General features: G+C 38.6%; 1 protein-coding gene across 2 annotated transcripts in view; it reads right to left on the reverse strand.

The window, feature by feature from the left end:
• The window catches only part of LOC110980071 (protein spire homolog 1-like), a 37,427-nt gene extending 26,324 nt beyond the window's left edge, over positions 1-11,103 (reverse strand). For both annotated transcript variants that reach the window (XM_022236390.2, XM_022236389.2), the window contains exons 1-3: positions 10,776-11,103; positions 9,707-9,741; positions 6,498-6,773 (exon numbers count right to left, since the gene is read on the reverse strand). In XM_022236390.2, the coding sequence (XP_022092082.1) occupies positions 6,498-6,773; positions 9,707-9,741; positions 10,776-11,055 (591 nt within the window). In that variant the 5' untranslated portion in view covers positions 11,056-11,103. The remainder of the gene's footprint in view (positions 1-6,497; positions 6,774-9,706; positions 9,742-10,775) is intronic.
• Between the last annotated feature and the right edge of the window lie 79 nt (positions 11,104-11,182).

Here is an 11,182-nt window from a genome sequence, read left to right on the forward strand (position 1 = left end):
GTTGGAACTGAGGCTAAGCTTCCCAGCATCTTGACAGTATTTGTGCTAAATATTCGCAGAGGTCTTAAGGACTGCAGAATTTAAGTAGGTGGGGAATATTCATGTCTTGCACCTAGCCCTGCATGTAATGGCTGGAATTATGCATGATCAGTGAGCTATTCCCAACTTGAGATACAAAAAAATTGATCTAAAAAATGTCATTACTGCAGGCTATCCATTGAAAATGGAAAAAACCGCCGATGCTGAACCAAGCAATGGTGGTGTTTTCCCACTAGGATAAGGCTCATTTGCTGATTATCATGGTTGGAATTCCCAGACCGTAATGTGACTAGAGTAACACCCAGGCTACGCAAAAAGTGAGCTCGTCAAGCCAAGGCATAAGAATGCCGGATGATACAGGCTGCAGCACAGGCTCAGCATTAAATCAGGAGACAACTTTCCCTCAGGCAGAAAAGAAATTGGCTGAAGTGGACGAGTTATCATGTATCCAATAAAAATTACAGTCTGAAAGATGATGCTCTGGAGTCTGCCAAATGCTGAGCAGTAAATACAACTGTACTGGGAACATTTTCAAATTGAGACACTCAATAATCATGATTTGAAGTAGGCTTTGGCAATGTTGAGCTATCAGCTTGAGAAAGGAAATTCTAAAAAGCAACTGCCACTTAACAATCCTACACTGTACACGTAGTTATTCTCTGAAAGTTTTATTTACTGGCAAAAACAATTATGACGGTCATGTTTATTAAAGCAGGGGGTTTTGAAATGAGACAACAAATTTAAAAGGCATTCTAAAACTAGACCACATTTTGAAAGAACGTGTAGACACAAGTTTAGGGGTAGGCTTAGATTTCTTGATAATTCTGATTTCTATGACAACTTAAAAGAAAAAAAACACACAATGCAAGGAAGTTCTTGGCCTTTTGGTCCTTATTGTAAAATGAATTGATTTCTTGTGGCATGAGGTAAGGTATGCCTACTGATTGAGAAACCAGCACCCTGTAACTGGGTTATGCTACCCGTCAATGGCAACATTGGAATGTTTTCCCTTTTTGAATGGCAAAAGCTAAAACAATTGTACCATTAAATACAGACACAAATCTTCATGACGGAGCTACTTTTCGTCCCGATTCTAATCAATCTCTTGTGGAGAGCTACATGTACTTATACATAAATTCTCAACAATTATATCAAGCTTCCCAAGGGAACTGAGTTGTATATGTAAGAGGCAAAGATATCAAGTGTCCCTTTTAAAAAAAACAATCGGGCAGGGGGAGGTGCTGGCTCTTTCAATTATGGCAGGTCAACATGACCTGTAGTGCAATAGATGCTTGTATTTCATAGGATCCTTAGGTGGATAGTCCAGACACTGCGTTCAATTCAATCTTCTATTTGGGGGTTAAAGCCGGACACATATATCGATTAGTGGATCTTATTTTCTAGGCTGAGATGTCTTGCATTGGGTGCGGACAATAACTTTTCACTGAGGCATTAAATGGCTGCACCTAACCAATTCTTTGAGGATTATTAAGGTTTAATCATCCATGATTTGATGCAGACCCTTAGATACTGTACAGGTTTGCATATGATGCGTGCTCAATTTCAAGAAGGTTCCGACTACAAATGCAATTCCGTACCCTTAGACAGACCTGTCTTTTTAGTTATGCTCTGTAGCAAATGTTCAGATAGAAAATGGGCCAGTTAATTTCAGATGGCGCTCACTGCCTGACGACTCATCAACAATACATGTACATGTATCTGAAACCAAACTGTTGCTTTTTTTCAGAGGCTGAAGTGGACTTTGTAGGATTTTGAAAATAGACTTGACTAGGCCTAGCTGGTGCTGCCCACACTAGGGGTGTCCCCTGAAAATTTTATCAAAGTGGACGGGAGGGGGGTTGAAATGCAATCAGATTAGGGGGGTCGGGGCTGAGGCATGTTCCCTCAGGAAAGTTCTTAAAAAGGTCATCCAATCCTTCAATCTGGCATTTTACATGTAAGTGCAAACAAAACCAAATCAAAGACTAGTTTTGTGGTTGTTTTATTTTTCAAACAATGGAGAATTATAGAGCAGCAGAAAAAGGTGGATTTGTTCAACCCCCCACCCCCCCCTCGCACAGCTGCTTAAGAGAAAATATACATGCACATGAATGCTTTATGCAAAGAAATCTACCTGGAACCAATCACAGGCAATGCACACATCACATTTGCTGAAGTTGCAGAGTGTTGCAAAACAGGCTGGAAAACTTCTAGACGACGCTGACTTGCGTGAAATTTCCCTCGAGCGAATTCAATTAAAAGCGACATCTATCATGCAAAATAGCAAGCATCCTCTGCATGAGTCTTAGGTGTATACAGGTGCAGAATGAGATCGGGTAGAAAGCTAAGAAATATTCCTCTAGAACGAGCAGATTTATGAAATCATTTGTCCCTGCGTCTATTCGTATTTTAAATGAACTCAATAATTTTCGTTGTGTTCTGGTTTTGTTCTGTTGTCATAGGTTCTCCATGGATGTTTTGGAAATTCTCTTTTATTGTTGTTTGTGATGTTGGTAAAATGTCTCCTTTGTTGTGAATACTTAATTATTTGTTTATGGTGAGTAGTGACGGTGAAATGTCTGTAGGTTTTTGTGTTTTACTTCATATTTATACTTGTTTTAAAATTTTTTTTAAATTACTCTTCTTATAATTTTTCAAATGGTTTTAAATGAGCTTTTACGACAGAGAGAATTTCCATTTTAATAGACAATAAAACTAAAACTGAAACACGACATTTTAACCAGGATCCTCGTTTTGCCAAAGCAAAGATTTTCAGCACTTAGCATCTTCTGCCCTTGGTAGGTCAATCATCAGAATATTTAATCAGGACAATATAATTCAATAACACATTTTAATTACATCATCTGGAGAGATTGGATTGACAATAGGTACAGTGTCTGCAGTTTTAAGCACCACATCAGTTGTAGCTATAGCCTATGATGCCATGCAGGTCTCCCTTCCTGTGAACTCGCTCTCCCTAATCAATCTATTCAACTAATCATGCATAATGGCCAGGCCGGCCTCATCATTTGTTCCAACCATGTCAAATGTGACATATTTGAGTATTTGGTTTACAATCATGGATCAAAGAACGCACGGTGGTATATTCAACGTCAGAATGAATTAAAGCATGGTGTGTACTGCATAAAGGTATAGATGTTATTTCAAGTAATTCTGACAAAACAGTTTTGGGAAGCTATCAACATATCCAATTGTACAATACATCTACATGTACATGTACCAAATTCATACAGCCTGCTGATGAAATATAATCTCAACGAAGTAAAAATGTGAATTCCTTCTTTCTCCTTTTTCATCTCTCTGTACTGCATTCAATAAGGAATTTTATCTTTCTGTTAACCTGTCATGCTTCAGCACACCTGAAATCTGTTTCCTACTATCAAGTGGCTGCTACAAATTCCAGGATGTCATAGATGTTGCTTCACCTGGCATGCAAATGTCTGTCAACAAACACCTGTCTCTTCATATATGTATGAAAGAAACAAGACAGGAAGCGTTGCCATACATACGTCACCGTGTCCGCTAGGACTGGGGCAAAGTGCCAGCTTGTCGTTTTTGCTGACGTGTTTTCAAACTTTGCAGAAAAAACAGGTTGGAGAACAGGGAAGACGTCAGTGATAAGAAACAAGCTTCAAAATTAATTTCAGGCAGAATGTGCTAGAGAGAGTGATTGTGGTCTTGATGTGTTTGATCAATGCCTTAGATGAATGTGAACAGGTTTACGTTTCTGAAGGCTCAGATTCAAAATGAAAAGAAGTAGGATTTCATTGATGAATATAATATTCTGTCAAATATGTTTCATGGATCAGTTATTGAAGTCATACAGGTAGAGTGCTTACATGTATGTAAAATGCTTTTAGATATAAAATGAAGCACTCACCGTTATGATGTGTTTTATCAAATTGTTTTTACCAGGGCTTGTGACCCTTTAGGTAGCTTACCAATGAAATAACACTGAATCTTGTTGGATTCCAACATGCTTAACCTAAACAGTCCTGCATGTAGATCCTTCTATTTTAATATGATTAAATACATACATCCTAGGGGGTAAGGTTAGGGGTTACATTACCCCGAACAGTCATCCTCTGATTTCAATATGATTTTACATACATGTACACCCTAGGGGGTTAAGTGAGTATTACCAGGAGTATTACCAAGAGTATAACCAGGAGTATTACCACGAGTATTACCATTATGAGTATTACCACAAGTATTACCACAAGTATTACCAGGAGTATTGCCGTGAGTATTATCATGAGTATTGAGGCATTTTTTTAAAAACTGACTCTGCATAAGCAAAGGCCTATTTCTTGCGGAAAATGCTTCACTAAAGCCTTAATTACATGTACATGACGACCATAATGAAATACATTAATAATGCAGGTAACCTGCAGTTACTTAAGTGCAGTTATATCCCCTAAGGCAATTAGTGTACAATTTAGTCTGGCACCAATAATTACAGTGCATAGTCTGCCTCACATCAGTTTCTCTGTATGGATAAAGCTCTTTACTGTGCATAATTTCATCAGCTTCTTAATTAGCCTGTCTACCACATGTTCCTGCATATTATGCATACCACTAATTGTAGGAATCATTCGTTGACCACAGACTTTGGTGCAAATATTTCTAGTTTTTACTGACTTACTACCCATTTACCAATTTAACCACAAATGATCAACAGAATCACTTTCCAGTCAATAGTAGTACATTTTTGTTTAGTTTGTAGCTGATTTAAAGGAAGTGAATTTATAGTCCATTTCCAAGTTGTACCAAAGGGAAAGATTGATACACTGTAATTTACATTTATGGAGTACATGTATCAATCAACCAGACACATGCACATAACAAAGTATACAATGTATACAGTGAACTGCACACTACTGGCTTCACTCATAAAGAAGGTACATGTACATATATCTACAGTGCATTGAGTAAACACTTGACTATAGGAGAAGGTGGAACCATGCATGTTTAATGCAGGACAGCATCATGATAGCCAGCACGCATGGCTAGTCATGCAATCAACGATTCGTCCCCTCTTGAAGAGGTGAGGAGATCGCATCCTATGGATGCCATGATGATATGACTCCTGGGTCTTTACTCTGATTGGGTGCTCAGATACAGAGCTATGATTGCAGTCATTGTAACAGGACGCACACTATGTCAACACCAAGAGTCTATTACATTGTTTTTTTTGGTTCCTCCGTTGCGACAGAATGGTAAAAGGCATGTACATGTACATATTGCAAAGGGCATTTATTTCAAGATTCCGCTGCTAAGAACGAAAGGAGAATTTTACAAAAAAATACAGCTTGTGCTGATGAATTCCTCTTGAAAAATGTCACCTCGCGCAATTTCAAAGTTACTATCATCAAATACTTTATACACAAATATTGAATGGAGATGGAGCACAGCAACTTTGAATGAGAAATCAAATTCCATGAAGTTAACAACCTGCAGTTTGTTCGCCCCCGCCCTGGTGTCTCAGCCTAGACCCATGTGAGATACTGGTATTTGCTTGCTAACCTTTTATTTACGTCTTCAAAAATTAAAAAAAAGCACCACCTCAAATCCTAACTACCCCTTACAGCCTGCCAGTCCATTATTTTTCTCGACCAGTCTTAGTTTCCACAGATTTCAACTCCCACACTACCCCACCCACCCAAAATCAACTCATCCTCTCCCCACCCCTCGAGTTTTTCAAGGCCAGACACTGGATGACCTCGAATGACCCAATGATTAGTCAGACACACCTCCAGGCAATGGGCATGTTCTTGCCATGACAACACTTCAACAAGCTGTCATAACCTGCCAGGAAGTGGGACAGGGAAGGGGGGAGGACCTTAATCACCTGGAAGGATCCTGCAGAGCTCTGTACCTACACCTCAACTCCTTCTTCCCTTCTTCTCTCCCCTACCCTTATGGGTTGGGCAGCATTTTGACACGTTTGGTGATTTGTCATTCAAGACAAACACAGGGTGTGAAATACAAAAACAACCTTGCACTCTCTCATAAATGTATACATTGCCAGCAATGTACATGAATAAACTTAGCAGTAAAAAATGCTAATAACACTACCGGTAGTTGTGAAACCTGACTCATGCAACTGTGACCGAACAAACAACTGTGACCAAACAAAAAAACAAAATTAATCTAACCTTTGACAACAGAAATGGGTTCTAGTGTTTCAGCACCGAATTGTTGACTTTTTCGCCAAACTGAAATTAATGTTTGCACCTAATTAAATGAATCGAACCTTAATTAAATGAATCCAACCTGTTCTTTCAAAGCTGAATGAGTCGCAGGCTCTTAGTTCCCACTTGTCTTGTTTTTATTTTAGAGGGTACTCCAAGAGATTAAAAACAAGAGAATTGATGAAATAAACGCCTGGGGTTGTTACCAAACTAAAACCAATTGTAACACTAAAGTGTGCTCACCTGTAAGACATCTTCAAAGGTTGATATCCTTCCAGGTTTGCTGTTCTCATCATCCAGGTCATCTGACTCATGTCCATCAACAATGCCTTCATCAGTGTTAGCACTTCCTTGGCTTTTCCGATCTTCCTCCACCTCCTCCTTGTCTTGTCCCTCCTCTCCCGTGTTGGTCATCTGGTCAATAAGCTCTTCCAGAGGTTCACTGAGTACCCGCTCTTCTTCCTCATGGCAACCGTAGTCAAGGGCGTGGTAGACGATGCGGCCAAGTGCATTCACCATCTTAGGATGGGGCCAATAACAATGCAAACTTCTTTAAACAAGGCAAGCAGATAATTAGTATTAGCACACTAATTATTGTCTCTTTCGACATATTTTGTACACATTTAATTTTTGATTGCCACCTCTTCTATTTTCAACATCTTGGTGATTGATTTTGATTATTTTTAACCTATAAATTTTAGATCTTTTAAATTACCTCAACTCTTTTCTTTATCATTTTAAATGAGCAACAGGAATTACCTGCAGAAAATTACTAAGTGAATTACCTTAATGGAATCACAACATTATAAAAATATACAAGTAAAATTTCCTTTTATTCTTTTTCAATTGCGGAAGCCTTATTCAATTTCAAAAAAATACTTTTCATAATCCAAAGTGTTTTTCGGGGGGGCGGTGTCAGTTTCTTTTATCTTTTGATACACAAACTGGCATCCAGATATTCTGGAGAAAAGATAAGAATTCTTGGAGGAAAGCAGAAGATTAAGCAGAGTTTTAACAATAGGAATCTTCAATGCGCTGATGTTCAGACATTTTGGGACAATTTTTGGACGAGCCCTTAAATGTTGGTTCATTTAGAGTACACTCTTCCCATCTATAGCAATTCCCAGGAAATTTGTTTAATTCCACAGGGCTGGCAGCAAAATATCTAGGTAGCTAGAGTGTAGACAGCATATTTCAGGAGGTGGATGGAATAACCTGTCTATCACCCAGAGCCAATTGAGACTGCATGAAATTGCAATGAGATCAGTTTGAGACTGATCATTTGTGCATTCCATCATGTGTGAAATGGCAAAGCACTCCAGCCTAGTGTTTGCAGAATGAAACTCATAGTGCTTACGCGTGTTGTGACTTGAAAGCTTAATCCCAGCTGACATTTTCTGCTTTTTTCAGTGGGAGGACACAGAAAAGCTCTTGAACTTCAGATCAGATGCAAGACCTAAGGCACACACCTACGCTTAGTGTACGTGTACATGACACCTTCACTTTGTCTACGTGAATCAAATGTGACTGCTCAACAAAGAGTTGTTTGAGTTGGTAAATTTAATCCTAACCATACAACAGTAATAAAATCACTTTGCTGTTAGATTTTACAGGGTGAAATGCAGTAGTTCACAAATAGATCCTTTGTTCCGACTGCTGTGATGTGTTGAATCTTGGTGATTTCACATGTTGCTTTTGGGGATTCCGTTACAATGTCTCATTAGGGTACCAAAGCAAACCCGAAACTAAATCAAGGCTTTTGTAGACATGAGTAACAAAGAGACTGAAAAACACTTGTAAGCATGATAAACAGGCAAAGGTTACCATAAACTTTCTCAGAATTCAAACAAGAATTCAATCTGGCCAGTCAAAATGATGCAGGTCACTGGCTGTTTGATAAATGCTGGATGTGGGTTTTGGAAAAGAGTTGTTCATAAACACAAAATCACAAGACTTCCCAAAACAGCTGTTGTCTGTCTTGTAAACATTGTAGATTTGAGTTCTCTGGACCAAGACCATAAATAGTGCACCGTTATCTCCATTTATATGTAAAAGAGTTGAGCAAAGTTGCTGTATTGTTCTACATGGGTGGGAAACACACACACAAAAGTCATACTGCTAATTTCCATAAGACTTTATCCCAAAAATCATATTGGTTAACCAAAGTTTGTAAAAAAACAAACAAACAAACTCATTTGAAATCAACATATACTGGCAAGTAAAACATTGCTTCTATAAATGTGGATTGAAATTGTCTTATAGTTATACTTCCCCTGCTGTAGAGCAAGGGCTTCAACCAAAGCAGCTCCCTCTCCCACTATAATCCTCTTTCTGCTAACCACAGAGACTGTATTTACTGAAATCCAATTCACTCTGGCCCATGGGAAATTCCTTGCCATAAAATTCCTCCTCTATTGTGAATCACTCAACCGATCAGTGAGCAGTAAGCTTTAATTCCACACAGGAAGCACTACCCCTGCCATATGAGTCAGTGTTACAAGCTTTTGCAAAGGCATTTACCTTGAAACCTGCAAAAAAGTGTTTTCATATGAGGCCATTCAAATCTGTCGCCATTGGTATTTTACTTCTGAAATATCTATATGATAAGCAGCAATAAAACCAGGTGCATTTAGGATGGCATTTAAAAATGGTTTGGTCAAGTATCCATTAATCCTGGAACAGAAGTTGAAAAGACCATGAAAAGGTCTTTGAATTCTTAAAGGGTTGCCTTATGGCCTAATGGACATTTGGTTCTTTGGGAGCCTGTAATAAACCAAGGAAAGCCAAACTTGCAGGAAAAGAATGTGTAGGCTTGTCTACAGTGAAAAAGAAATTTTCCAAATAGTGCAAAATTCCACTGGAGCTAATGCACGAAAAAAAATGGGGGGGGCTTTTGATCCAAATACATAAATGGCTGTAATCGCTGGCTGATTTTCACGCAACTTTGGTTACCACAAAAGATTTTTAAATCTTTTACCACTTGACTCTTAATCGGAAGTTTAAAAATCAATCCTTTTACTTCTGTTTATTCATGTAGAACAGCAAAACAAAAACAGCATTTCCTCATCAAAAGTATCAAATTCTACACGTACATGTATATGGTAATTTTGCAACTGTACAACTGACAACCAACATTTGGAAGAAAAGTTTAGATTATGACCGTATGTGTGAACTTTTTTTGCAATGCATTATCAATACTTTCATGTACAAAAATCAAAACTTTTCAAATTAAAGATAAACTAGAAAGCCTAAAAAATCTGAATCAGATTAGGGAAAATATTCAATGTAGTTTAAAACATAAACTCTTCTTCTTTAAATGAGGGTAGAATGAGCTAAGGACTAAACGCTAAACACTCCAAGTGAAAAATTATCAATATTTTTACGAACAAATCTATATTTATTATCATGAGAACAGCAATCAAGTTTCACAAAAGAACAAACATTGTTCATACCTCTGCTTCTGTGTGGAATATCTCATCAGTGAAATCTGTTAAATGCAATCAAGAACACAAATTGTTTATTTTTACATTTTTTCCTCTTGGGAGAGTTCCAAATATGGACAATACTTGATGCTCCTTTGCACAAACCGATGAGACCTGTCTGAGTGAAAAAAGTATTTGTTTAGTAAAGGATTCAAATTTTTTTAGAGATTTCAAATTTTACGACATCACTTTCTGATGGCTGTTGTAACATTTGAAGGGAATTCAGTGTTGTCCGTGGAACTCTTTCCTAATTTAAGTTCTGCAAAGCACCTTGAGTGTCAAACTTTAACAGATGTGGCGCGATACAAGAATTAGTTATTATAATTTGATTAGTCTACCTGCATACCAATAAGCAAAGTGTAAATCTTATGAACTTCAATGATGGAACGAGTTCCATATACAACACTAATTTTCCCTTTAAATGTTATAACAACCATCAGAAAGTTATGACATGTCCTCAAAAGTGAACTTTAGGTAGGAAAACTCCAAAGCATTTACTTAGAAAACACAAATGTGCTGAGACAAGTCCTACAGGTTTGTGCACAGGTGCATGGGTTTGTGCAGCTAGGGCCTATGGTAAAATTCAATCAAGTCATCCACATCTAGCTCATGAACCTGAAAAGTGGTTGGGTGGACTTCAAATATGAGAGACAGAAAAAAATTCAAAGATATCAAAGAACCCAAATCGGAAAGAGTTCCATATACGGACAACACTTTAGGCCCTGTGCACACACCTTCCTCCCTGTCTGCCTATACTTGTCTGGAAGAAAATCTAGGGCCTAGGCCTCAAGTCAACTGTTTTCGAAGTAAATGCTCAGAATTTTCTCTCTAAATTTCACTTTTTAGGACATGTTATCACTTTCTAACAGCTGTTAGGCCTAATAACATTTAAATGGAAAATAATGTAATCCGTATATGGAGCTCTTCCCCCCCCCCCTCCCATCTTAACATTTAAGAAGCCCCATCCCTACCCCTCCACACTTCTGGAAATGGGGAAATGTTGCTATCATTTCCTCCAGGGCAAATTTAACATGCCTACCTGCCGTGTTTTCGTCGTCGTTCTCCCATAGCGAGTCCCACTCGTGTACGGTCACCGTTACGGAACCATCCTTGTGTACTCGGACCGCCTCGGCTCCATCGAGGGTACATCCTCTGTCAGCATTTCTTTCAGGCCATGACAATTTCAGAAACTGGGCACACTGGTAGCACACAGCCCATGCTTGCTCTTCGTTCAGAGGGCCGTCAAAAGCCGACAAGATTTTGTCGAGGGAAACGGAATTTTCCAAGGAATGATCAGCTGTCAATGTCAGCTGCGCCATGTTTCTCGCACTATCAACATCCTCCTCGCGCGACACGCGATTGAAATGGCAGAGAATTCATGCGCAATGCTGAAGTGCGCCACCGACGCGGCTTTCATTTTCAATAGCATTCCCGACATTGTTATGG

The sequence above is a fragment of the Acanthaster planci genome, linkage group LG06 (assembly GCF_054643075.1).
Source record: "Acanthaster planci isolate LZ-2023a linkage group LG06, COTS_SCS, whole genome shotgun sequence".
In the NCBI taxonomy this organism is placed as follows: Eukaryota; Metazoa; Echinodermata; class Asteroidea; order Valvatida; family Acanthasteridae; genus Acanthaster; species Acanthaster planci.